Source organism: Parasteatoda tepidariorum, chromosome 7, assembly GCF_043381705.1.
Source record: "Parasteatoda tepidariorum isolate YZ-2023 chromosome 7, CAS_Ptep_4.0, whole genome shotgun sequence".
Taxonomy (NCBI): domain Eukaryota; kingdom Metazoa; phylum Arthropoda; class Arachnida; order Araneae; family Theridiidae; genus Parasteatoda; species Parasteatoda tepidariorum.
The window spans coordinates 62,501,486-62,529,419 of NC_092210.1; the positions used below are offsets into that span (position 1 = coordinate 62,501,486).

Genomic DNA, 27,934 nt, shown 5'->3' on the forward strand with positions numbered 1-27,934 from the left:
CATTTTGTTTTGCTGTGTAAAAACTATGTGACTTAAAAACTTAAAACTTCGAAAATGTATAGAAAAATTTGCAGGAAGTACAATGAAATAAAAGAAATATTATCGTTCGATAATTGTTCAATAATAATTAACTGTTGAACTTGTAGGTAAAAAACACTATACAGACCGCTCTATAGTTCATAGGAATCCAACTTCATGGTTGAAATTTGTTGTGTCGGAAGGGTCATATTTATTTACGAATGCAACACATTTTTTTTCCTTCAAAATTCCAATTTATTTTAAAGTTATTGCAATTTTTAGTGTTAATATTTCATCACTTTTTGTTTTCTTTAGGTTAAATTTTACTTCTCTGTAGAAAATCTATACGATTTAGAAACTTGAAATTACGGAGGTATATAGAAAAAAGTATAGGAAGTACATCGGAATAAAAAAAAATATAGAAAATACGCCAATAAGTTCGAGAATTATTAATAATTAAACTTGTTGGAAAAGAACTGCCTTGCTTGGTGATCTGCCTCCCGTTGAAAAGGAATTACGTAATTAAAATTTTACGCGCTAAAAGAAATTGTTTTATTTGTGAATAGAATGGTTTATTAACAAATAGAATATTCATATGTCAATCAGAAATAGAAAAAAAAATCGTGTGTCGTTTCGTATCACGTCTCTTGAAAGAAACATTTAAAACCAACGATATTACATATGAAGTTATTATTACATGTATATACAATAGTTATACGTAAAACATTACAAAATGGTAAATTTATTTAAAAAATTTCAAACAAACAATAAACATTTATAAAAACTAAAAGAAAAAGAAAAAATTATCTAAGACACGTTACTTAGTTCTTGATCCTCAATGAGTCATCCATATTTATCACTGAAATTTTCAATTCATTCAACTTAAGCTTAAGATTGAGCTTATCCATCAAAGGAAAATTGCACTCTTATAGACTAAGAAGACCAAGAGATTAGTCTTCTTATTGGAGGTTTCAGTTTCATTATGTAGAATAACAACAAAAACTCACTCATATTTGCCATTTAAGAAATGTTATAAATGGGCCTCATTACATAATTCTCCGTTATTGATAGAAAGCTTATCATTTTCGGAAATATTTGCTGACTGGACGGCACCGTATCTCGTATTGCTTGTGCTCTCTTGGTTTATTTTCTCGTTCAGTTTGTTGGATGAATCCACTTTTAATAAATTCGGAGCTAAAAAGGATATGGCTATAGCTCCAATGGGTGCAGTGATGAGAATGGCAAGAACTGCAATCGTTAGTATCTAGAAAGAAAAACATTTATTAACACGTTGGTCAATTTTAACGAGGGTTGCATAAAGAGCCAATTGCTAAGAATGATTATTTTTAAATATTTTAGGAAAGCAATTACAGTCGGACTTCTATATAACGAACTTCCATTTTGCGAATTTTTTCAAGGAACCAAGAGCATTTTGGAAATTTCTTCGTAAACTAACTTCCAAATAGAGAAGCGAATTTTCTATTTAACGAACTTTTCTTTGAGATCCACTTTCCCTATTTCCCAAAACTTTTCAGAACATTTTAAACTTGTTAATGTATTTTATGGGGGGAAATAACCTTGAATTGAATTTCGGAGCCACTTAACTTTCAGAGAAAGCAGTAAAGTCACTTTCTTTTTTTGTTCGCGTTTCAAACGAAAAACTCTAACACAAACGACAATATTAACGGATTTCATCAGCAGTAATTAAACTTTAGAAAGCATGATGTAATGTACGCTTAAATTACTTTTATAATAAATGCAGCTATAATTTTATGCATAAATTTAGCTTTTTTTAGTTGAAAGTGTACATAGCATGATTGTGTAACAAATAATAATGTTTTGCTCTATTCTTGCTTTCCATGCAAATTTCTTTTATGATTAAGATTTATAAAATAAATAGTACATACTACTTTACAATATAAAGGTGCTTCCATTGCTATTTTAATATTAAGTCTAGTGTTTATGAATTTGAGACCTCTTTTGTGTCGTTTAAGTATTTCAAAAGATGATTGTCTACTTGACGAATTTTTCATATAACAAACCTATTATCGGAATTTAGCGACTTCATTAAATAGAGGTCCGACTGTATATTCCAATTCCTAAATACTTGAATGTGAAAATAAAACGGGAAGGATGGAAATTGTTTTGAAAGTTGTGATTTGGGTCTTATATAGGTATCTGAAGTTCAATGTAAGTTACAACTGAAGTTTACTCCCTCCCTTGACTAACTTTAATGAGAATAATAACTTTAATGGCTTTAGACGTCATCTACCTTTTGTAGTTGGTTGCTGAGTGAGGGAAGAAATAATGAGGAGAAAAACGTAAATACTAATATTTTGATAAGTAGCCGATCAGGTAGCCGAGTGGTTAGCGTGCCTGACTGCGGAGCCGATGGTTGCGAGTTCGAATCCCGCTAAGTGCATGGCAAGGGCGAAGCTACTCCATCGCCGGGGATTAGCCATAGGTGCTCACTGGGTAATGACAAGAGAGTTGCAATTCCGGCATATCTGAGGCCAATGGGATATAGACCCAAGTGCCCGCCATTAACCAAAAAAAGAAAAAATCTTGATAAGTAAGGTACTGAAAGCCAAAAGGCTTGGGCAAAAAAGAATGGCTCAAATGTTGTCTCTGTGTGATATACAATTTGCTAACAAACTATAAATTATAGAACTATTTTCTACTCATTAATCATAAAAATAACTTGCTGTTGAATTAGTTAAAATAATTAAAAGCAAAGTTATCGATTAAGTGATGTGTTAGAATATTATGTAATTTTTGATAATTTCTAGTGCTATTAGTATTTTATAATCATTTTTGACAAATAAAGCTGTACCGTATAGATAATATCTATTTTTCGCCCTTCTATAAATTACTCTACTTAGTTTTCCAATACAATATTAATTGCAATAATAAGATATTTTATTCTTAGTCCCGTGACAAACTTTTATGTTTACCTGGCACTTGAATATCTTTTACGTTTCTTTCACATAATTAAGTTTATAAAAACACGAGAAAAGAGCAATTATCTCAATTTTTCTTTTTTAATTGTCTTTGCCCAGCTATAAATTATTCCGATGAATTTGAACTTAGTCTATAAATAGCACTTTAATTGTTTTTTTAAAATTTCCCGGTGATCTTACATTTTTAAGATTTTTCAAAATACGTATCAGAAAGACAATTATGCCCATGTGTGGAATATAACTGTGCTTGGCTTTTCACCTTATCCCCTCCACAAATATATAAATTTCTTATGTGAATATTAAAAACTCCTGAAGTTACTTAAAAATTCCAAAATACGCATAAAAATTCCATAAATAAGTTGAAAGTTACCTCAATTCCATACTGTTCTATATCAGTACCCAAATGATATTTTTTAGTCATTGCCAAAGGAGTTGGTCCAATAGCAGCCTTCAAAATAAAAAAAGTAAACAGCGCATTAGAAACATTGACATTAAGTGTTGGAAAGCATAAAAAAATACCTATTATTATTTCTTTCGTTATTTTCTCAATTAGTACGTCAGGAAGAAAAATAAGACCAATCTTAATTGCACTTAACAGCACTTATTAATCTAATTATAATTCTAACTTTTTAAAAAATATGATCTAATTTTCGAGGAAATATGTATACAATGAAGCAGATCAGTTCAAAAAATCAATATGTTAATTAATAACTTTTTAAACAGATGATGGCAATTAATTCTAGTCACAAAAGATAAAAAGCTATTCTACTCAATGTCAATCCAAATGTTTCATTATCCTCTAACTTATATTTTTTTCTAAAACTTTATATCTTTAGTCAGACGTATGTACAATGCAAAATTTAAAAAAAAGAAGAAAAAAAAGATTATTTAGAATAATTTTTGAACTAATGATATGATCTTCACGCCCCAGGACTCAATGTGTCACGGGCGTGACCTCCAATATGTTAACTAATTAGTGCTGATGATATTTTGAGTTACGAAATCAGATATAAAAACACACTTTCTCTGAAAAAACATACCTTTTATACGATGGTTTCAGATTTTCGACCCTCAAAATATAGGGGGTACTGGCAATCTAGTAAATATGGTTCAATAGTTTGGTCAGGAGAATGGTTCAGAGTTCGGACAGTTTGATAATAATTTTACTTTTTGTGTATTTCGCCATATTTTGAGAACGTTTCCCATGAATCGGAAAATTTTTGCACAAAATTATAAAATTCGTTCATCCAAATAAAATGTCAAGCAAGAAATAACTCTTACTAAATATTTATTATTTTTTAATTTTTTATAAAAAAAGTTAAAAAATAGGAATTATGAAATTTCTTATATAGCTGTAAAGAACGGAATTTTACACTGCAAAATACAAAATTTCAGTGACATCGGTCGAATAGTTCCAGAGCAATCTAATTTTTAGTGGTGCAACTTTATTTAAATTCGATAATTTGATTTCTCATGAACTATTCGACCGAATTTCATCAATGTTTATACATTACAAATTACATTCTTTAAAATATTGTACACATTACGATTCAAATTCTTTTAAAATGCTATTTAATAAAATAATAAATATTTAAGAAGGTAATTTTTCGCAATGAATTTTTTTTGGACAAATGAATTTTACAATTGTAAGCAAAAACTTTTCAATTCGCTTAAAGAGGTTTTGAGAGATAGCAAAATACGCAAAAAGTGAAATCAACATTAAGGGGTCAAAACTCCTGACCAAACTATTGGAAACATATTTCGCAGATTGCGGCTATCCTCTACATTTACGGGTTCAGAAATCCAAATCCGTCAACAATAAAAAAAAAGAAGAAAGAAACGATATTTTTATTCAGAGAAAGTACGTTTTTGTGCCTGATTTCGTAACTTAATACGTCTTTTGTAATTACTAATTAGATATTTAAAGTCACTCCTCGAGCATTTAAGATTGAGTCTCAGAACGTGAATATCCGATCATTAGATTAAAAGTTATTCAGGGTGGTTAATTTATTTTGTGCATTGTTCATACGGAAATTATTTTTGGCAACATGAAAATCCTAGTGTTTTTCAGCAAACACAAATTTAAAAAATTTTAAAATGTTGCTTATCATTATGCCACAGTTCTTTCAAAGAAAATGAGGCATATTTGAAAAAAGAGTAAACGTTGTGTAGAATGCATTGATTTAAAAAGTAAGATAAATGGAAAGAGAAGAGTTTTTTTTTCTTGAGTAACATCACAAATATTTCTGAAGCATGAATGAGGCATTTTATGACCTCATTTTATTACCTATACTGTAGCTCATGGAATTACAGCTGCTAGAAGAAAGATTTGTTCTTATTGCAATAGCTGGTAATTACACTACTCACTTCTTAATACAGTATTTATTAAAGTGGCTTGATAAAATCATATTTCTGTGATGAAAATTAGATATAACTTTTAAAAACATGCAAAGGAAAGTATTTTTGGAGAAGATCAAAAATATTTCTAAAACATGAATGAGGTATTTTATGACCGGGGTGTGCATAAATTGCGTTCATTACCTGTACTGTAGCTTATAGAATAACAGCTTCTGGAAGAAAGATTTGTTCTTTTAGCAACAGCTATTATACTATTCGCTTCTTAATACATTAGCTATTGAAATAGCTTAATAAAGTCATATTTCTAAGATGAAGATCAGGTAAAGTTTCTGCAAACATACAAATAAAAGTATTTTTCGAGAGATCAAAAATATTTCTGAAACAGGAATGAGACACTTTGCAATCTGGGTGCTCAGTAAAAAAAACTTAAGTTTTTTTATTAACTGAACTGTAGTTTTTGAGATATCAGCTACTATAATAAAGATTTAATCTAATTACAGTAGCAGTCTATTACACTATTCACTTCTTATTTCAGTAACGATTACTGTAGGTCGACTAAATCATATTTCTTAGATTTATATTACAGGAATTTTTTTTAAAAGTGCATGAATAAAAATATTTTTGAAAATGAATTAAACATTTTGTGATCTAAGGTATGCAATAAAAAAACTAAATTCGGTTTATTACCTGAACTGTAGCTTTTGGGATACCAGCTACTGTAATAAAGATTTGTTCTTTAAAAGAAAGACCAGCATTGTAAGCAGCAATCATGGAGCCGATCATTCTAGATCCCAATCCGGCAAACAATATTGCTAAAGCACGGCCTTAAAATGCAGTAAAATAAAATGTTATATAAATAAAATAATAAAAGAGCAAAAAAAATGATTCTGCTTTAGAATTCAAGAAGTCTAAATTATTAATATCGCGTCAAATCACTTAGGGACTTTAATGATGTTTGTTTTAGTTGAAAAAGCAGAGGTGTATTAAAAACATATAGCCCTACCACATTAAAAATATATAGCCCTACCTAAAGAGGCTGAAACAATGCTTAATTTAGACTTGAAATTGTTAATCTTGTAAAATTGTATGATGAAGAAAAAGTAAAGTTAGAAATATCACACGATATGAGAACGTGAAGTATCAGTGAACGTATATATACATCATTCACTTAACCGGTTAAGGTAAAAATACATTTTTCATATTAAGGAAATTTATATTTTTGTCCTATAAAAGAGACTAATTTTAATGGGCTTTCATTGGTTTTTTTTGCTCTTCGGAGATGCGAAAACGTGGTGTAGTAAATATTAAAACATATTTTATAAATGAATAACAGCTAGACGTAACTTTAATGTTGAGTATAAAAAAATAGAGTTATAAACATTTAAATAAATAATTACCATAACAATCAATCTTAATTCTATTGTAACAATAGAAGTAACAATTTCATGCCATAATAAGGGAATAAGTTTTTACTATTGCGCGTAACAAAATATTTGTTAAGTTCATTTAACATTATAAGATAATTGAAATACATTCGAAACTTGAGCCAGAATTTTGCACTTGCTCAAATTTGTTTTAGAATCTAGGTTCAAAGTTGCCCGCAATATCTTAAAAAGATTCTGTTCATATTCTGTCGTATTACTGGAAATAAAGAGTCACTAGGAGGCTCCGCCCCCTGTTAGCTAACGCTCGCCAACCCCCGAGAATTGCTACGCAATCCTATGTGGTTCACGCCGTGAACCATGGCTCGCTGCGCTCGCTCGCCAATGAACACAATGTTCTAGCACAAAGACATAATACATTATCATCAAAGACATAGTATTTTATCATCAAAGACACAGTATTGTACTTATGTAGAAGAATTCTACCAATGTTCTTATTGGCTTTTAAAAAAGTATATTAGCTATTTAGATTGTACATGGTGAAAAAATCAAAACATTAGCTAAATAAGAAACATATTAGCAAAATAAATTATCAAATATTGCTTCACTAATATTCTGCATTTTAAAGCGTGAAAATTCAATGCATAAATAAACGCGAAATATAAAAAAATTCAATGCATTCAATACAAACACTTAAACGTTTTTTAGACGTTTAGGTAGCTCCCAGTAGAAAAATATCAATTCAACAGCGGCCTTTTAAAGCATTCTCACTTCAATTAATTAATTAATTCCTAATTGAGTTTAAATTAAATATTGTCATGTTTTTAGTGCATGAATCTGAATTGAACAACCTGATAATGCTCACTCTGGTTATTGTTATCTGGTTGCTCACTACGTGCTCTTGCGCGCCGAATCCAATCAATTAAAAATGAAAACTGTTGCCAGCGCGAGAAAAGAAATATCATCGGTTTTATTGAAACATACATACATACGTACGTATTAGCGTTTTATATAATATAGATAGATTAGCTTTCTCACTTTAATCAAAGTTAGCATGATACCATGGCTCAACGCTAATTTTTACTCCAAGCTTTTTTAATAATGAAGAGTTAACATAGAAAACGAATGCAAAATGAACAACATACATTTCACTGTAACCCTTCTTCCTTATTATTACGAAATTGATTAGATTGTCAAGAGAGAAGTTTCAGTTTCTTAAAAGTGAAATAAAACTCGCTTTATCTCTGCAAAAAATGAGCTTTAGCGTTTTTATATATTTTTCATTCTTTTCAATGACTATTCGCAATCTTTCTGTTAACTTCATGATACCTCACTCATAAAACTTCTGGTCCTTATCAGCAAAAAACTCGACCAAGTGTAAATAGCCCGCCATATATTTTTTATTCTTTTCGATGACTATTCGTAATCTTTCTATTAACTTCATGATACCGCAACTTCTGGTCCTTATCAGCAAAAAACTCAACCAAGTGCAAATTGAAATAATCGTTATTGCTGAATTTTTTACTATTTAAATTTTTTTATAAACTTCGAAATAAGTGATAATTCAATTGTGCAAGGTAGGAGCTACATGGGAGTTGCAGCACGATCAATGCGAGATCTTACACATCTTTGGCTACCCGTACGAAATTACTAAATGTTTAAAATCTTACCAACAGTTTGTGCTTCCAAGTAATCAATTCTTATTTCAGATCCAATTAAACCAAAAAGCAAAGGCTCGATAATTCTCCAAATAAATGTTAAAGCTCGTCCAACTGGATTCTAGTGAAGAAATAATTAGAGAAATTAAAACTTAAAATAATATTTTAGAAAATCACATTTAAGATTGAGGCACGCAAGTTCAAAAAATGGATGAATAAGATAGTGGTAATCTTGTACTATGTCAACAAAACAAGATAATTGGGTATAATATAGCCTACGTCACAGGTTGTGTTGTTCCTACTAAATTTAACCCATGAACGGCATTTTCTGCGAGCCTAACTTCAAGCCACAAATAAACAAAAGAAGTGTTCGATCGTTTAAATAGCTGCTTGCCAGATTTTATTGCATTATAAAGAAAAGTTATTGAAACTAAATACAACTAAATAAACAACAACAACTAAAACAAATAGCAACAACTACTAATAACAATAACTAAATAAACAACAACTAAATTCCATTCGTTTAGCATTGCGTCATATGTTGTTCCTACTAAATCGAAGTAGTTGTGTTTTTTTCATATTATACCCAATTAATCCAAAACAAAAGAAAATATTTTCAAATTCAGGACACAGCGTAATTTTATCGTTTGGTTAATGACTATAAACATTTTGATAAATAAAATAAACATTTTGATAAATAAAATGATAAATGATAAATAAAACTTTTGTTAACAAAAAGCCTGCTTGTTTTTTGACCTAATTCAAATACATTTTTTGGTTGTAGATAAAAGATTAAAAAATGAAGAAAAATTAATTGGTAAGTCATGCGACTTACAATAATCGCCGATTTAAAAACTGTGTGGCGAGAGAATCAATAATCAAGATGTCTATATATTATTATTATTTTTTTGAACGTATGCACATTTTATATACTAACGATTCGAAACAAGTTACGTATACTATGAGCAAATAAATGGGCTAATTAATTTGTGTAGGCGATATTTTAAGTTACGAAATCAGACACGAAAACGTACACTCTCTGAATAACTCTTTGAGGCAAAATTCTTCAGCCATATTTTTCATAACTTTTTCTTCATTTTGTATTAAACAATATTAATTTAAGTGAAAAATATTATATTAAGCATTTTAATAATTTATGGTATTGAAATACAGCTCTAAAGGTAAATTCTTCCCAACTCGACTCGTTTCCCAAACAATAATTTTTCACATTTGTACCTTTTTGCAATTATTTAAATCTAAGAGAAATAGTTATTCTCCACTGAAATTTCTTTAATATAAAAAATCAATTATTGATAAATTTTTTAACGTAAATGAAAGAGAAAGAATGTTTTTTCTTTTTTTTGGGGGGGGGATTTCATATTTTAGCATAAATATAATTCGGATAATCTAACAGTTTATTTTAGTAACTATTATACTGTTTTTATAATTAAAAAATGCCAAAATATATTTTTGTTTCGAATTAAAGTGTCTGAAAAATATATAAAAAAGACACAGGTGACCCATCGGCATCAAAGTGAGAAGATTCTTGATCCCCAAAATATAAGACATAATTTTTATAAGAATAAGTAAATATTCATAAGTTAACTGCAAAATATTTTTTTAGTAGACAACAACAAAAATAATTTTGATCAATATAATGACTTAAGCGTAATTAGGTATTAGCGCATTTTGAAATTCATCATTTTTTGTTTAAGAGAAAGCTAGATACTAGATTGAACTTATTAGAAAGACTAAAATCTTTCACTTAGTATCCTGCATGTACTGCTCTGCGCTGTTGCTAACAAATCTTGGTTCTCAACAGAGCTTGCGCAGAACATGAACGTGTGGGATTCTACGTGAAAATGCCAAATCTCTCAATTATTCAAACAGAACTTACATCATGATCATCCCAGTCTTTACGTTTCCAACATATGGCGGCTGTAAATGGCAAGCAAATACATCCTAAGGCACCAGCAGCTCCAGCTTTCAGTTTTTGACTTCCGAAGAAAATGCATGTTGATGCTAGGGTAAGTAGCAAGAAGCGGAAAATTGATTTGCTGTTCTAAAAAAATAAAAAAGTACAGAAATTGAATGCTTTAAGAACAAGTTTTAACCTATTTTCGGATTACGCCAAGTTGTTTCGGGATCACATATTAATTAATATCCCTAGAAAACTCAAGTTAGGCAGTAATTGTCATTATTATACGTTTTATGTCGCATTTACTTGGTGAAAGAGAATATTGTGCTTTATGTGGTAATTTTGTTTGTGTGCTTTTGCGTTTACCTGTGAAAAATCAAACATTCAACTTGACTTTTTATGACTCAGGAAATTTTTGATTCAAACATCACCTAAGCAACTGTTATTATAAAATTCTAAACAAAGAAATAAACCTTTACTCCGTGTTAGTGGATGATAAATAAAGATGGGAAGTTTAGAAGCGGATCCGTGAATATTTCGTTTGAGTTCGTAATATTTTTTAAATGACTATGGCAGTGAACAGAGTTAAAACCTACGTATTATATTTTTCTACTCCTTATACTTAAAAATGGAATAAAATATGTAATAATACTTCCGAATTTCTTTTTTTCAATTGGTAAAAGAAGTAGTTATGGATTACGTAGTGGTAGTTAACGCTCTGACGCCCGGTGGCTGAGTGGTAGCGCTTTGCGCTGCCGTGCCATTGGTTCTGGGTTCGTTCCTCGGGCCGGGTAAGGTTGAGTCAGCCTTTCATCCCTTCAGTGGGTCGATAAATGAGTACCAAGCATGCTTGGGAACTAAACACTGGAGGTTTCGCTTTCAGCTGACCACCTGACCGGAATATCTGCCCCTGCACCCCAGAGCCCAAGGTCAAGAAATCTGAGATGGCCTTGGCCCTCTATGGGCTGTCGCGCCACTGAGTTTAGTATAGTTAACGTTCTATCGATTCTTTCAATGCATTCATTTTATAAAACATGAAGTAATTGATAGCAAATTTGCAAAATTTCTTTAGAATAAATTCTCAAAACAAAAATATTTTCTTAATTTCATTACTAAATCGTAACAGTTTTGTTTTCGCTTTCTTAAAGATTTTCTATTGAAACATCGCTTTCAACTATCATTCTGCAGTTAAAAGGTGTGTCCAATTTATATCGCAAATTAATTAACTATAATAAAGAGTCTAGAGAATTTCATACGGTAAGACAGCCTGCATATTTTAAAAAGAAGTGTGGAAGCTTAAAGATATTACGTGCAAATTTTTAAAAAAAGGCGAATTTTTTTAAAGGCAAACTCTGCTGTACCGTTTCTTAGTGAACTGGAAGATTTTAAAATTTGAAGAGTGTAGAATTTAAAGTTAAGTACAGAATTTCTAAAATAATAAATAATTTACTTCAAAATAGTAATAATAATATTTATTAATAAAAAATACAAGTTAAAAGCTGGAAATAAAAAAAAACTTGTAAGGAATTCATTTATTTAAATGAAAGTAAAAGATAATCTTACTTAATCTATTTTGTGTAAATATACTCAAGATTGAGTAAGATAAGGTAATTATGTTGGTAACTTTATCACAGTTTACATAAAATTAAAATAAAAGAAATGATTAAAGTCGTTTAATTTAAATAAATATCTAGCAAACAAAGAACTCTTAGATGTATTGAGTATAATAAAAGAATACAACGAAACAAAATAAAAAGAGAATTTGTTGTCCCAGATGTACAAAGGGTATAAAGCAGTAAACAAACCAGCCTGAATAACTTTTGATCTTCACATTCTAGGACTCAATCTTTATGGTTCAAGAGGATGATCTCAAATGTGCTATTATGCTAATTAATGAGTGCAGACTATAATTTAAGTAAGTTAATAAGATATAGAACTTGCTTTCTCTGGATAATCGTACTTTTTTTTTTTGGCGGATTCAAATTTCGCACTCCCAAAATATAGGGGTAGCCGTAATCTGGGAAATATGGCTCAAATAGTTTGGTCAGGAGAGCTGTCCAAAGTTTGAACCCCTAAAGGTTAATTTCACTTTTAATATTTTTTTAATAACTTTTTAAGCGAATTGACAATTTTTTGCTCACAAATATAAAATTCGTTTATCCAAAGATAATTTTATGCAAAAATAGCTTCTAGTAAATACTTATTATATTTTATTATTTCATTTAATACTAGTTGGAAAAACTTTGAATTGTAAGGTTTAAATTTTTTATACCATTTCAAAGAAAGTAATTTTATATGACAAAATACAAAATTTGATTGAAATCTGTCTAATTTGTTCCTGAGAAATCGAATATTTAGCATACTACCTTTTTTAATACGATCAGTAGATCAAAAGTTATTTTGGGTGGTCCATATTTTTTCTGCACACTGTACATCTTTAGTATTATCAATAATATTCAAAGAAAATGAGTTTTCAAATTCCTTCAAGCGTCTTAGTTCATATAACATTTACACATTCAATGATCATATTATTGCTTTATTTTAGATCATTAACGTAATTAAAATTAATGCTTCATAATTAAATCAATAATTAAAGCAAATAAAGTTAATAATTGAAGCAAAAACAGTAATAATGTTTACTTAAAAAAATTAGTTTCATATGAAAAAAAAATGGCTAATGCCTTCTCAAACACCCTTTTAAATCAAACAACTATCAAATCAAAACTATAAATCCTGCTTTTGAGAACTTTTAACTATTAAGTTATTAAAAACATATATTTACATACTTCAAATAAATTATAGTGAGTTAAGAAAAGGACGTTTCAAAAATACTAGCCTCTTCTGAATTCGGAATAATCCACAGTATCATTCCCACAATTATGCCGTAAGCAATGCCAATTAACATTTCGACTGGACCTTGAGCCACTGTCCATACTAAAGCTCCTGTAAACGGAATACTAATTATTCTAACCAAGAATATTTGTAACATATAATTGCATATAATATTAATTTAGCAAAAAAATGTTTCTGTTATATAACAGTTTTGACAATACGAGTATTAAACCACCATTATCTGTTAGAAATAAATAAGCAATGTTTACATTGGTCGTCTGGTTACGACGGCTACTTTATTATAAATTATCTCTTAACACACTTACTATAATAACAAACTGACTAATAATCTAGGGCGTTTGTGCTTACAACTACTTCTTAACAACACCAAAAAATGTACGTATTATTTTTATATTGATTAGAGAATTCGTGTATAGGCATAATGACAACTGGTTGGATCCTAACCTGCGACAACGATGATTTCTCACGTGCTCGTCTAAAAAGGTGTCGGGGCTTGAATGCCGACAATGTCAGCCTTCATCTATCAAAAATAAATCGAATTAACATATATACTTGTGAATCGGCATTTAATATTTTTAGTAGTTACACCACAATACTCCCCCACCAGAATTTTATCAGGGATAGAATTGAATGAACGGTTGATTCATTTCCGTTTTTGGCGAAAGACCAGAAGAGCTGCATTAAGTTCATCAGATTTTGAATGTTGGTGGTGAGAGCCACCAACACTCATTATTAAATTCACTAAAAATTATCACTATTAAATTCACTGGGTTTTGAACGATAACCATGAGAGCTGTGTTGTGACATCAATGGACAGTTAGTTTAAATAACTGTTTACGTTTTCGCTTCTATAGCGCCATTTTATCCCAACAGATAGAAAACATTTGTGAGTAACAGTGTAACAGAAATCATTTCATACACTGACCCTTCACAGTGGCTACATTGCCAGGGACAAGACAATCTAGCGGACAAACTGACTGTCCATTGATGTCGCAACAAGCTGTATTAAGTTCACGGTTGAGTGCCAGATGGCTCCCGTGTTGTTATTAGCAGTCGAGTGTGTGCAGGATCCTATTGTGTGTAATTGAGACTGAGAAGCAACAGCGTGAGGAGGACAATGGTGTAGTCACAAATAGCAAGTCAACTGTTCAAAACGAACCATCCATCGAAGTAGGTGAGATCATATCACGGCCGAAGGTCACCAAAGTAGGGAAATGGATTTGACCATGTCAACCTTTATCTATCAAAAGGTACAGCTAGACAGAATCGAGTAAGCATGTCTTATATATTAATGAATCGGTATTTAATAACTGTAGTGGTAGTTACGCCACAAAGATAAAACTACAAAAATGTCTTCCAAGTGGTAGCGGTTTGGTCTAAAATTATGAATTGAGAGTTCAGATATATGCAACACAAAAGCAACAAGAGGTTCTGTCATTTTTAAATTTTTTTCTGTATATACGTAAGCCTTATTTCCGCTAAAAATACGGAGTATTTATGATTAAGAGAATAAGTAAACTATGTGTGAAGCAAAACAACTGTTTAATAGCATAACAAGGAAAATGACATTAAATTTTTGAATTGTTACAAGTATAGTAACAGTTTAAATCAAAAAGCAATGTTACTAAAAGCAATTACTACAAAAAAAGGTTTTGGTGATTAGACACTGGAACCGAATATATAATGTGTCCATTTCTGTACTTTATTTATGCTATATCCACGTTGTTTTTTGCTTTAGTCTACGTAACACAAAATATACCCTATACTCCTTTCGAATATAGTATCTGTTTCTTAACAGCCCAAAGAACTCACTCTCTGTCATTATAAATTATAGATCAATTTGTTACCTTCATGTCACAGAATTTATTCAGATAAATTGTCACCATTAGATAATAAGTACGGAGCGGCGTTCGTGTTGTTACATGAATAAGATTGTAAAATTTTCTTTGGTCAACTAATTTAGATTAAGCTGTGCAAAATATGATATAAAATTTATCATTGATGAGAACAGTATATTATCACACAAAAGAAATCTTTACTAGAGTAAAGTATTTCTTTTATGCTACTGTTGTTTAAACTGTAAGTGGGGATTTATGAATATTTCCATCACAACATGTTATTTCCCTCATTTCGTCATTACCTGTAGCAAATGTTACTCCTAATAATACTTCAAAAGCTGTGAGTGCCAAGACATCATCAATGCCAGCTACGGCAATGACCATAGTTGGAATACCAGTTGCCATACCATATCCTTTTCTCATCATTTTGAGCATAACTGGCAAAACAACAGCCGGAGATACAGCAGACAACATCGACCTTAACAGAAATACATTCGAACAGTAAGAATGATATGATAACATAACATGACATACATGTAAGAATGATATGATAACATAACATGACATACATGTAAGAATGATATGATAACAGTAAGAATGAATGAATGATGTAAGAATGAGTGAGTTTCAGATTTGCCTTATTTGAATAAAAGTTTTGAAATACACTACTGTGTTATTTCATGGCGCCATTAGTTTAATCATTAATAAAAATCTTTTAATAATGTCGCAGCAACCACTCAAAATCCTTGAAACGTTAAGAGAGGCTCGATGGCTCAGGGGAAGGAGCGCTCGCCTTCCAATGCGGCGAACCGGGTTCGAATCCCAGTTGATGCGAATTCCGCATCCGGCTTTCACCGACCACAGTGCTGACGTGAAATATCCTCAGTGGTAGACGGATCATGGGTTAGAGTCCCCTTGCCGTTAGGCTAACCGTGGGAGGTTCGCGTGGTCTTCCTCTCCATGTAACGTTAGCTCCATCAAAAAGTCCTCCACGAAGGCAAATTTATCCCAATACTCGATCCAGGAGTTCCCTTGTATTCTGGATTGGATTCAAAATTATAAGGCTACGGAGTTGAACATTAGTAGTCGCAAACACATGAAATTGGGTAGGCTGCTCAACGATGGTTATATAAAACGTTATGACCTATGAGAAATGCAAAAAAGATCCAAAACTCTTTGGGTGTCATCAGGTTAAAATTAATGAAAGTTATGATTAAATTTACTAGTAAACTATTTGTTTACCTTTTATTTAAGAGTATTTAGCTGAAATATTTATATATCATCATTTTATAATATCATTCTCCCTTATTTCAAAGTAATTTATTTTGATTTATATTCAAAATTAAAGTTTGAAAAATAAGAGTGGTATTTGGGTGGATCCTAAAATAGTATATATTTATGTACTGGTTGGTATCGTGGTATTTTTATAATATTTTATACTGGTTGCATATAACTTTATTATTCAACATTTTATGATTAGGATACTTGGTTAATACTAAAACTGACGGTTGAATAAGTTATATTTGCTTTTTTAAAAAAATAGTTTGACAATATTTTCTTTCATAAACTGTGTTAATTCAACATATGTGTTAAGTTAAAATATTGGAAATAAAATAAATATAAAGCAATGTTAACAACCGTCTTTCCACAATATTGTTAAGTAATCTCTTTCATGTAAAACATTTAACAAATTTTTATAGTAACAGAAAATTAAATAAGAATTTGAAGAAAAAAAGCAAAAACAATTCTGTGTATAAAGTTTCTATGATAATAGAACAAAATGATGAGGTTTAAGTTTTACATCAGTCGAACCTGATATCGTGTAACCAAATTTAGGTTCATGAAATAAAAATGTTTGATTTTGTCGTGTAGATTTTATATTTGATAATTGTAAAGAATCTGTAGAAGTTGGCGATGGAAATGAGCAGTTGGGAGCACCTCCTCGTTCATGAAAAAAAAAAGCCAAAACTGTGCACATTTGTTTCTCAAATAACTATTTAACCGAAAAAGTATGAACATATACCCTTAATAATGTTCAATTATTAATGAGGTCGCAATAGAGCAAAGCTGGGATTAAAATCATCAAAAATAATTTTATTACTTTGATGGGACATACATGTGTGTGTGTGTGTGTGTGTGTGTGTGTGTGTGTGTGCGTGCGTGCGTGCGTGCGTGTGTGTGGTGCCAGTTCCTGTCCTGTAGACAAAGCTGTAAGCTGGAAGCTGATCCGTAAGCTAGAAGTCCCGCCAGTCAATGTAAGCCATAAGCTGATCCCTGTGCACGACAAGGAAGCAATAGGGATTTCTCGGAGAGAGAGAGCGGTTGACAACGAACCGAAAAAGACGTATGGACTTCAAAGAGGAGTTATGATTATACAAAACTTTTAAAGACGTTCCTTACTTATTATTATTTTTGTTATTCGTGTGATTGTTAATCGTCCGTGTTTATGTAAATTTAAGTCTTCAATATATATTTTTTTGTTTTAAAAACAGTGCCTATTTATTTAAGACGACCACTCATGCCGCCCCCCCCCCACACACATATATATATATATAAAAGTTCAAAATGAAGATAAAACAAAGGAAAATTACAGACATATGAAAAAGAGGAGGGAAGAAAAATAATTAAAAAAAATAATAATAGCAAACAACTGAAAAAAAAGGATAAAATTTTCTTTTAAAAATACGGAAAATATATATATATTGGGCAAAATAACCCTCACCAATAAACTTTGTCCACTAAATTTGCCCTCGAAAAATAAGGCCTTTTTCCTTTCTCTTTCTCCAGTTTTTATCATCAAATGAGTTTGTTTCTGTTTATTTTCTCTTTAGCCTTACCTTTTCTACCGCAATAGTAATTGGTCAGAGTTTGAAAACAATTTCGTTCTTACGCACTCGCTAATTACTTTATTTTTACTTCTTTTTTTGAAATCATTCAAAAAATATAAATTTGGGTAATCATCAACTCTCAAGTTTTAAGAATGATTTTTAATTTTTTGCATGTTCAGGATTCAAACTATAGGTTATAGCACTGAAATGTAAAATCTTCAGAGATTTTAAATTGACTTAGCTTTGTTTATAAGAACAAAAATTAAATAAATAAATAATGAAAAAAAAACTAACTTAAATGTGGGAATTTATAAGCAGTATAAAAACAGTAACCAGTTTTCTTACCCCAAAAGGAAACTCCAAAGCCAGGGCATATTGAATAAATAGTGACCTGCAACAGATGCCATGACGAATTCAAAGACGAATGGAATGAAAATGATTTTGAAACATGTGCTTTTGTTATTCTTTATAATATTCGAGTCAACTTCCAGACCAGCTCGCAAGAGAATGAAGATGAGAGCAATATTTCTGAAATTATGAAGAAAATAATGGGCGTGTATTTACTGTATAGACGTTAATGCTAATATAAACTAGGAAATCACTATTTGGTTATCGCGAGAACTCCTCCAAACACCAGTCTCGCGCTGTGGCGATAACTGTGGTTGCGAAGAAAAGTAATTTCGAAAAGGGCTGTGATTTTCGTTTCTCTTGTAGATTTAATCTGAGAGAGTTACGTCCTTCATTTAATTCTCACCCATTAGAAATTGTTTTAGTCAAGCTTCCATAGCAGGGCTGGGATAGCCTGGTTGGTAGGGCACTGGGTCCATGTCTAAGAGGTCGTGGGTTCGATCTGGGCCGGACGAAGATTCCCCGTGTAGTAAATGGTGACTGACTCACGTTAAATCTGTCGTGTCACAAAAAACTCTATGTTACTATAACAAACCATGCCTTTGGGGGTACTAATCCAGGAGTTTCCTTGTCTTCTGGAATGGTTCAAAGCTACAAGGCTACGGAGTTGAACATTTGTAGTCGTAAACCAAAAAAAAAAACTGGATCGGCAGTTCAACGACGGTTATAAAATTATAAAAAAGCTTCCGTAGCATTCTTTCTGTCACGAGGAGTTTTTGTGATAGTTAGAAAGTACAGACTGTTATTTAAAAAATTTTTACAAATATATAAACGATACACAAAATATTATTTGCCCATGTTAATTTTAAATCCTTTTTGGATTCCAGGTAAAAAATGCTGAAGTAAATATAATGCTAAATTAGCTCAGTTACATTGCGAGTTTAAGTTTGACTCGGAAAAGTAAGAAACTAACGAGTCAATATTAACCCTTTTCGCTCGTATTTTATTTATACTAAAACAAAGTGGGTGGCTGAGAGTCATAAAACGAAGACAAAGAGGTAAAAATAACTAAAACCCTCTTGTAACTTTCTTAAATCCAGGTTTGAACTATGATGTTCGAAGTGTCAGATGCAATGCTAAATGCTCATTGGTCAGCTTATTCTGACATAATTCTTCAAAAATGCTATAGTCAAATGAATCGAAAACGTAAAATAAAGTAGTCATGACTGTAAGATAGCAGTTGTCTCAAAAATGACTGACAATATGAAAAATCGCTTAAAGATAAACAGGGACCAGAGTACTCTGACAAAGTTTCAAAATTGCTTACAAATCCTATCAATAGATGGCTCTGCTACTGACTGGATAAAAATTATGAAACTGTATAACTAGATCAAACTATTTTCCCATGCATGTAAGACCATTCAAACTAAAATATTTACACGACCATCTGTTAATTTTGCCCATCAAGACGTTGTTGCTGCAAATAGTAGTTATTTTAAAAATACATTTTTATAGTTTATCACGATAAGCAGCGCCATCTTCTGACGAAATTTATAACTAATTTTAAAACCTGAAAAATAAATCCCCTGTTCCTTAAGCAAAACGTTGCGAGACATACCGCTGCATCAACTTTCGTTTTACCTTAATTGATTTTTTATTCAAGTCATCGGCCACTTTTGGCACTATTAATTAAATTTGAGAAACTTGTTTCAGAATACAGTTTGAAAATTCCATTCTTGAATTATTGTAAAACAAATGGTAGATATTCCCTATATTCTATTATAATATAATGAAATCGAACCTCAAACTGGCTTTATTGTTTTTTATTTTAGGTTAAACGAACCGATAGAAATATTCAATTTTATTTGAGTAATATTTAAATATTGAAATCTTTCTATCCCTTCCTTTGTTTGATAATCGTGATTAAGCGTGTTTCCTTTCCCCTGTTGGTTAGATCGCTTTTTTTCTCTTGTTGCAACTTGTTTGTAATTTTTCTTTAGCATTTCTCAGTTTCTTTCTCCCTTTATGTGATCCGACATAAAGGAGTGTTCCCCATAAAAGGATAGAAACTACAGTTTGTCTATTGTGGCATTATTAATGCTTAACTCATGCCATTTAGCTTTATTCGTATTCTGACATTTTGATGGCTCGAAGGCATAAGAAATCTGTAATGTTGTTCAACAGATGTTCATGCAGTTCAAGACAATTCGATAAGTAGGTAAGTTGAAAATTAATTTACGACATAACCGAGTTTTTGAAATTATAATATGTCAAAAGATAAATTTTGTGTTTTTAAACTTTTTACGAACTCGTGTTTCTTACCTTATATTTGCTGCCCATGATTCAGGTATGTCTTCTGCAACGTTTATGTGTGGAACATTGCGTAAAATAAATCCCAAAACCATCATGCCTTGAAGAAATAATAATTATTTTAAAAAATGCATAGATATTCCTGATGGATACAGAAAGTTGAAAACGAAAATTTATTATTATTTTTAAATACATTATTATTATTATTTATATTGGGCTCTTACTTATTATAAATTTACTCATTAGGTGCATTACATTGGAACATAAGTTGTTTTATTAAAAATATTTTCTAGTAATTTAACAAAAATAAATTGTATCAAAATCGTAAAATAATAAATAAAACCAAACTGCTCAATGAAATCATATCTCTTTTGTTTGAAAAATGCTTTTTAACGAAATGCTGCGATCTTTATGATGGGGTATATACACCGAAGAGCCATTATTATATGACCACCCTCCATCTATAACAATGGACTCGCCCAGGAACAATGTTTTCATGGGGCACATTAGGACCCATAATCCTCATAAAACAACCTCTGACGTCTGTAAGCTAATTGAACATAGTTGCAGAACAGGTTCACCGATTCATGGCAACAGTTTTTCGTGCGGGGGTTGGTGTTTACCAACAGGGTAATGCACCACGTCATAAGGGTCGAATCGTCATAGATTGGTTCGAGGAACATTCCAGTGACTTTCAAGTCATGTCTTGGCCCCCAAATTCACCTGATCTTAATCCAATAGAGCATTTGTGGTCCTACTTGGAAAAATTAATTCGTGCTGCCACGCTACCCCCTCGCAATGTGAGGGAATTGCAGGTCCAGTTGGTGAGCGCTTGGTACCAGATACCTCGAACTACCTATCAGCACCTTGTGGAATCAATGCCACGGCGGTTGCTAGCAGTTTTGAGGGTTAAAGGTGGTCCTACATGTTATTAGCAGGGTGGTCGTAATGTAATGACTCTTCGGTATAAATTCTGACTTACTCGAGTGCCTCTAACAACGATGGCCAAAAGTTGAAACCCCTTGAATAAATCCACTTAATAAAAGAACTGTGTAGATAAAGGTTCTAAGAGATATTTTAATGACGGAATTTATGGTGACAAAGTAAACTAGTTTTAAAATTTCTACATTGACAATATGAAATAAAAACTATGCGTTGCCTTTATAGCTTATCCGCGTGCTTCCAAGTGGGGAAATCTATAAACTACTCAAATACTCATGTTTGTCATAGCACTTTTAAGTCGGTCAGTATTTGCGGTCAAGAGAGAGAGAAATTCGAAGGGTATTCATTGATACTGTTTGATACTAAAGTTACTTAGAATATTCTTTCATCCGGAACGCAATCTAAATTTCACATTTAGTTATTGTATTCTCTGAAATGTGTGAAATACAAAGATTTGGCGTATTAAAAATCTTACTACGTCATGCATAAGGGAAAAAGCTTAATTACTTCCAAGTGAGGAAATTTATAAATTCCTCATGTCCAAGTATGAGTTAGAAGGGCTAACCAACAAAAGTTGAGTCTTTCTGTACGAGGTGGGCCAGTTTTCAGAAAAGAGGGATGGGGATGTGTTGAACAACTGGCAGCACAACGTAGAAAGGCTAGTGCTACTATGTTCACAATTTCTGAAGCTCCATAGAGCTGTCGACGCATCAAGCCATCTCACAGAACCTTTAAATTTTTTCTTATACTTTTAATGACAGCATACCACACACTGGCGACCTATTTTTTCGTGTCGGAGTTGCTAGATCTCCGAGTTTGAGTTGGGTGAAATATTGCACAAAGTGCAATGCTACCCAGGAGGCGTTATGCCCATTTCTATGGAACCGGTCGCAAGAACTGCGGGACAGCAAAAAACGAAACTAGGTTTCGTTTTCTCCGGCTTCCACGTTTCTTAGATGCGACTTTTTTATGAGATTGATGGACCCGGAAGGCTGCGTCCCTCTTTAATAACTAACTCAATTGCTTTAACTTCTTCCTTACACAACCTACTTTTAATTAAAATTCAACGCATAGCCTAAGTTCATATCATCATAATTGTTATCCACTTTAGTAATCTATTTTTTAATTTATGTAGTAAATGTTAATTTTTCATTAAACATAGCTGTAATTAATGTTATCAAATTTAGCTGTATTTGTAATTAAGTTCTCATTTCTAAGCTATAAGGATGCTCTCTTACTTCACTTAAAAAGCCGGTTTCATATATTATTTTATTAATTATGTCATTAACCCATTTCCTTACAGCAAGTCCAGACCGATGGGCTTCAGTGGTCCGTAGGGTATCAATAGATGCAATACTGCAATGAGACAGCACGCACGGCACCTGGGTGGCGGCTGGTGGTTCCCTTGTCTGATGGGCCCCGGTCCTTCGAACCTCTGGTATCTGAGGATAGTTTTATTATTTAGGGGCTATCTCAAAAGTCGTAAATCTGCTTCGCTGTTTGGCTTGCCACCTAAGGTAACCGAATTCCTCAGACTCATTTTTTTCATAGTACTTTTAATTTGCGGTCAAAAGAGAGAGTTTCGAAGGGTACTCGCTGATACTCTTTGATACTAAAGTTACTTAGTTTATTCTTTCACCCGGAACACAATCTAAATTTCACAGTTAGCTACTGTATTTACGTCAATCTGTGAAATACAAAGATTTGGCGAATTAAACCTCGTGCTACGTCATGCATAGTGGAAAAAGCTTAACTACTTCCCTACTTCTTTTTTGAGATTGTTTATAAATCAAAATTTGTTGACTGCGTCCTAGAAAAGTCCTAGTAGAGAAGGTAAAGATGGTGCATATATTTAATCAGTTGAGAACATTTTGACTGAATTTGAATTTCTTTCGAAGATGTTGAAAGCAGTATAGTCTTCAGTAATTAAGTATTTTTAGAGCAGAATTTAAGCATGCGAACATTACTCGTCAAATGGGGGCTGTTGCTAGAGAACACTGTCTTGGCTGAACATCTGTAAACGAATGGTGTAAAAGCTTTTAAGAAGGATGAACTTAAATATCAGATCTGCCAATATCTATTTAAAGCAAATACCATGACCTCCATAGCAGCTGCTGCTGAAATAATTAGTAATAATTTTTCTACTAGAGACAACTATGCAGCATCTTAGTAAAACAGCGGCGCAATCATACTGCATAGTATTCTGTTTCAGAGGCCACAGCTTTCCATTTACTTTAAATGTTTTCACGTGATTAATTACATGTAATGAATGGATACACTTACCGTTCCTTTATCGTCTTGAATAGTAGCACTGTTTTATTTTAATGCTATCACTTGGGCAATGTTAATAATAAAGCTTCTTTTTTATCTGAGATAAATAATTAAAAACACTCACCAACAAGTGTTGGAATTTTCAAAAGCCTCACCAACTGGCCTCCGAGGTAACAGATGATTAATAGAATATAAAGTCCAAAAACAGGTCCTCCTATTAGTGCATCCTTTCCCACAAGACCAACTAGAGTTCCATATATGAATCCAGCTAGAAGAAGCAAGGCAAATGCCGTGGACAGAGGTGGAATGGGTGGACATGTTGTAAGAGTTAACAGCAAGTTCTTCATTTTACCTGGCTCTTCTGATTCATTGCTGCGTTCGCTGCACATAATGAGGCTTTATTCCTTTGAAAACCTAATGAAATAAATTCTTTAGTTTCTTAATCAGAGATCATGTGCATTCATTTTATTTAGAAAAGTGTCTTATAATAATTTTTAATATCTGAGACGAACAAAAAAACAGTAGCTATTTTTCCAATTTTATTCAAATGTTTATGTTTAAATTTATGACACATACGTAAAATTTTTAGAAGTGTTTGCAGGGTAAAAGTTAACATTTCTGAACATGCCCGTTTCAGAGATTAATTTTTCAGGGCGAAGAAATTAAAACACATGGTCACAATATTTAATAAAATTTCACATATAAGAAAAAAAATGTCGTATACCTGTCCAATAACTACGAAAAAGATTAATGAGCCGCGATGGCTCAGGGGATAGAGCGTTCGTCTTCCAATGAGGCGAACCGGGTTCGAATCCCAGTCGATACGAATTCCGCATCCAGCTTGCACCGACNATGTGAAGTATCCTCAGTGGTAGACGGATCATGGATTAGAGTCCCCTTGCCGTCAGGTTAACCGTGGTGGGTTCTCATGATCTTCCTCTCCATATAACGCAAATGCGGGTTAGCTCCATCAAAAAAGTCCTCCACGAAGGCAAATTTCTCCCAATGCTCGATCCAGGAGTTCAGTTGTTTTCTGGATTGGGTTCAAAATTACAAGGCTACGGAGTTTAGCATTAGTAGTCGTAAACCCATAAAAAAATTGGGTCTGCATGCTGTTCAACGACGGTTATAAAATAAAATAAAAAAAGATTAATTGGTGGCTCAGTGGATAGAGAGCTCGCTTTCCAATGAAGTGAACCGGGTTCGAATCCCAGTGATGGCTTATTACTACGAATTCCACACCCGGCTCTCCCCGGCCACAGTGCTGACATAAAATATCCTCAGTGGTAGACTGATCATGGGGTAGAGTCAACTTGCCGTTAGGCTAACCATGAGAGGCTTTCGTGGTTTTCCTCTCCATGTAACACAAGTGAGGGTTAGTTCCATCAAAAAATTCTCCATGAAGGCAAATTTTTCCCAATACTTGATCCATTAGTTCCCCTGTCCTCTGGATTGGGTTCAAAATGACAAGGCTACGGAGTTGAACATTGGTAGACGTAAACTCAAAAATTGAGTCTGCTGTTCAACGACGGTAAAATAAAATTTGAAAAAAGATTAATTAAGTCGTGGTGGCTCTGAAGATAGAGCATTCGCCTTCTAATGAGGTGAACCGGGTTCGAATTCCAGCTATGGCTGGTTGATACGAATTTCGCACCAGGCTCTCCACCAAGCACAGTGCTGACGAAAAATATCCTTAGTGATACATGGATCATGGGTCCCCTTGCCGTCAAGCTTAGGATGTTTTCATGGTTTTTCTTTCCGTGAAACGCAAATGCGGGTTAGTTTAAAAAGTCCTCTACGAAGGAAAATTTCTCGCTATACTTGATCCTGATAAAAAGATTAATTATTTCTATCTCTTTTCTTCTTGTTTATAACTTTGAATAATTTATATCGATGACGATTCATGAAAATTTTATTTACTTGACCGAAATATTTTAGGGGGAATTTTAGAGATTTCTAATTATTGATTGAGACATATGCCCACTGTCCCCTCACCAACAACACCCATGATTTTGACACTGACTATAAAAATTGTTTGGCTTGGTTAAGTGATTTAGAAATATTTCTATTTATTAATTATATTCTAAATTAAATACGATCTTTTTATAATTTTAACAATTGCTGAAGCAATGTTTAACAAATACAGTAATATTTCAAATAGGCGAAAATGTTAAACATTATTCACATCCAAACATTAACATATATATTTTCAATGTAATTTTTCTCACCCTCAATATTCTTTTTCATTTCGTATATAATTTTTGACCAATTGAATGAACAACTTAAAAGTTATCTATATAAAAGTAGTTGTTAAGTTGTTTACAGCATCATGTAACATTTGTCTTCGTTTCGTAAAAAGTTAAAATATTTGTTACATCATAATTTATTCATGAAAATTTTATTTATTTATTAACTTACTTTTTGATTTTCTTTCTTTCGTTTTTCGAACACAACGATTTCGTATAGGTAACAACATTAATAGATTTCTCAGAATACAATTTTCATAAGATCCGCTCCTACCCGAATTAAGCATGATCTAGTAGCGGCAAAATAAATGCGACAAAAAATTTGTTCCCAAGTGTAATTTTAAACCATGATTATACAGGTAAAAACCTTTTTACCTGTATAGTCATGTATACTTTAAAATAATAAAAAATAACAAATAATTTTTAAAGATTATTTTTTGCATGGAATTATCTTTGGATAAATTTATATTTGTTGTGCAAAAGTTTTTTCAATTCGCTTAAAAAGTTTTCGAAGTATAGCAAAATATGCCAAAAGTATACATAACATCAAGGGGTCCAAATTTGGGACCATTCTCTTGATTAAAAAATTAGGACCATATTTCCCAGATTGCGACAGCCCTCTATTTTTGAGGATCAGAAATCCAACTCTTTAAAAAAACAAATAAAAAAAAAACTATTATTCAGATAAACTGTGTTTTTGTGTTTGATTTCGAAACTTAAAGTATCGTCTGCCTCAAATTAATTAGCATATTTGAGGTCACCCACATAACACATTATGTTTGAGTGCTAGTAAGTGAAAGCCCGATTTATTAGATCAAAAGTTTCCTAGGCTGGTTCGTTTTTTTCTTCTTTTTGCATTGCCACAAAATGCGGACTCTTTGAAAAAAATTAAATTTATTTATTTGTAAAAGTCTATTCTTACTATTAGTTACAATTTACTACTTTATTTATTTTCAATAAAGTTATACTGAAAATTGTTTGTCTGGTTTTTTTTGTTGTTGTTGTTGTCTCTCGTACATACAATTTATCCATTTGCACAAATGTATTAAAATATATGTTTCATTTAACACGAGTTATTTATTGCCGTATAAATCACAATTAATTATATTTTCTTAAAAACAAATATTTATATCACAAAATATTTTCATTTATATTTTCTTAAAAAAGATAAAATTAAACATTCATTTTATTTTATAAAATTTAAAAAAAAAATCTAAACTAAAAAAAATCTCTCTCATTCTTTCAGAGCATTGCACTCTGAATCATCTAAATTGAGAATGAATACATAAAGTTACAGACATTGCAACTAACTTACCAATACTTCTTCAGCTGTTATTTAATTTTAAAATAGGCGTGTTTGGAACAAACAAACATGAACAATTTTAAGCACATGAAAGGTTGGATTTTTCACAAAGGTTTCTTAAACATCCAAACATGTACTTAAAGAAAATAATAGCAAGCAACATAAAGCAGCGGTATATGTGTGGGGAAAAAAATTTCTCCAACAAAAACGGTTGAATCCGTACCTTACAAAAGACATAAATGAATGAAAATAGAACAGCTGCAGTCACTTTACACATTGCGATTATTACGTCTGCTGGTTTATTATTATTTTAGTGCACGTTTTGGATAGAAATGTCCACGAGAAGTATATTTAAGCGAAATCAAATAACTACAAATAAAAAAAAGGGAGAAAAAGGTATTAAGGGATTAAAAGGGGTGCGTAATAGTTTTTTAAAAATATTGATTCTTTTAAAAAATTCTGTAAGATCACAATCGAGGCCATTTTTGTAAAAGTTACAACGCAACGCGATGCAACTTTTCTAACGTTGTTGTAACGTTTCTAACGCAATGCGTTGTAACTTTTACTACGCAACGCGTTACAACGCATTTTGTAAAGACACAACGCATTGCACACAAATTCACACCCATCTTTCTCTAATATCTCTATATTAACATTTTAATGTACTACACTAATATTAACAGGAATTTCGAGCACGTTTA

At 31.9% G+C, this 27,934-nt stretch overlaps 1 protein-coding gene across 1 annotated transcript; it reads right to left on the reverse strand.

Moving 5' to 3' along the window:
• Positions 1-740: 740 nt before the first annotated feature.
• Positions 741-27,753, reverse strand: LOC107454601 (sodium/hydrogen exchanger 9B2). Its single transcript, XM_016071843.4, has 11 exons — positions 27,246-27,753; positions 23,809-24,098; positions 20,484-20,571; positions 18,159-18,341; positions 15,288-15,463; positions 13,131-13,237; positions 10,274-10,438; positions 8,389-8,497; positions 6,024-6,160; positions 3,349-3,426; positions 741-1,282 (listed from the first exon to the last, which is right to left on the reverse strand). Exons 2-11 carry the CDS (start codon positions 24,071-24,073, stop codon positions 1,049-1,051), a joined length of 1,542 nt encoding a protein of 513 aa, XP_015927329.1. The 5' UTR covers positions 24,074-24,098; positions 27,246-27,753; the 3' UTR covers positions 741-1,048.
• Between the last annotated feature and the right edge of the window lie 181 nt (positions 27,754-27,934).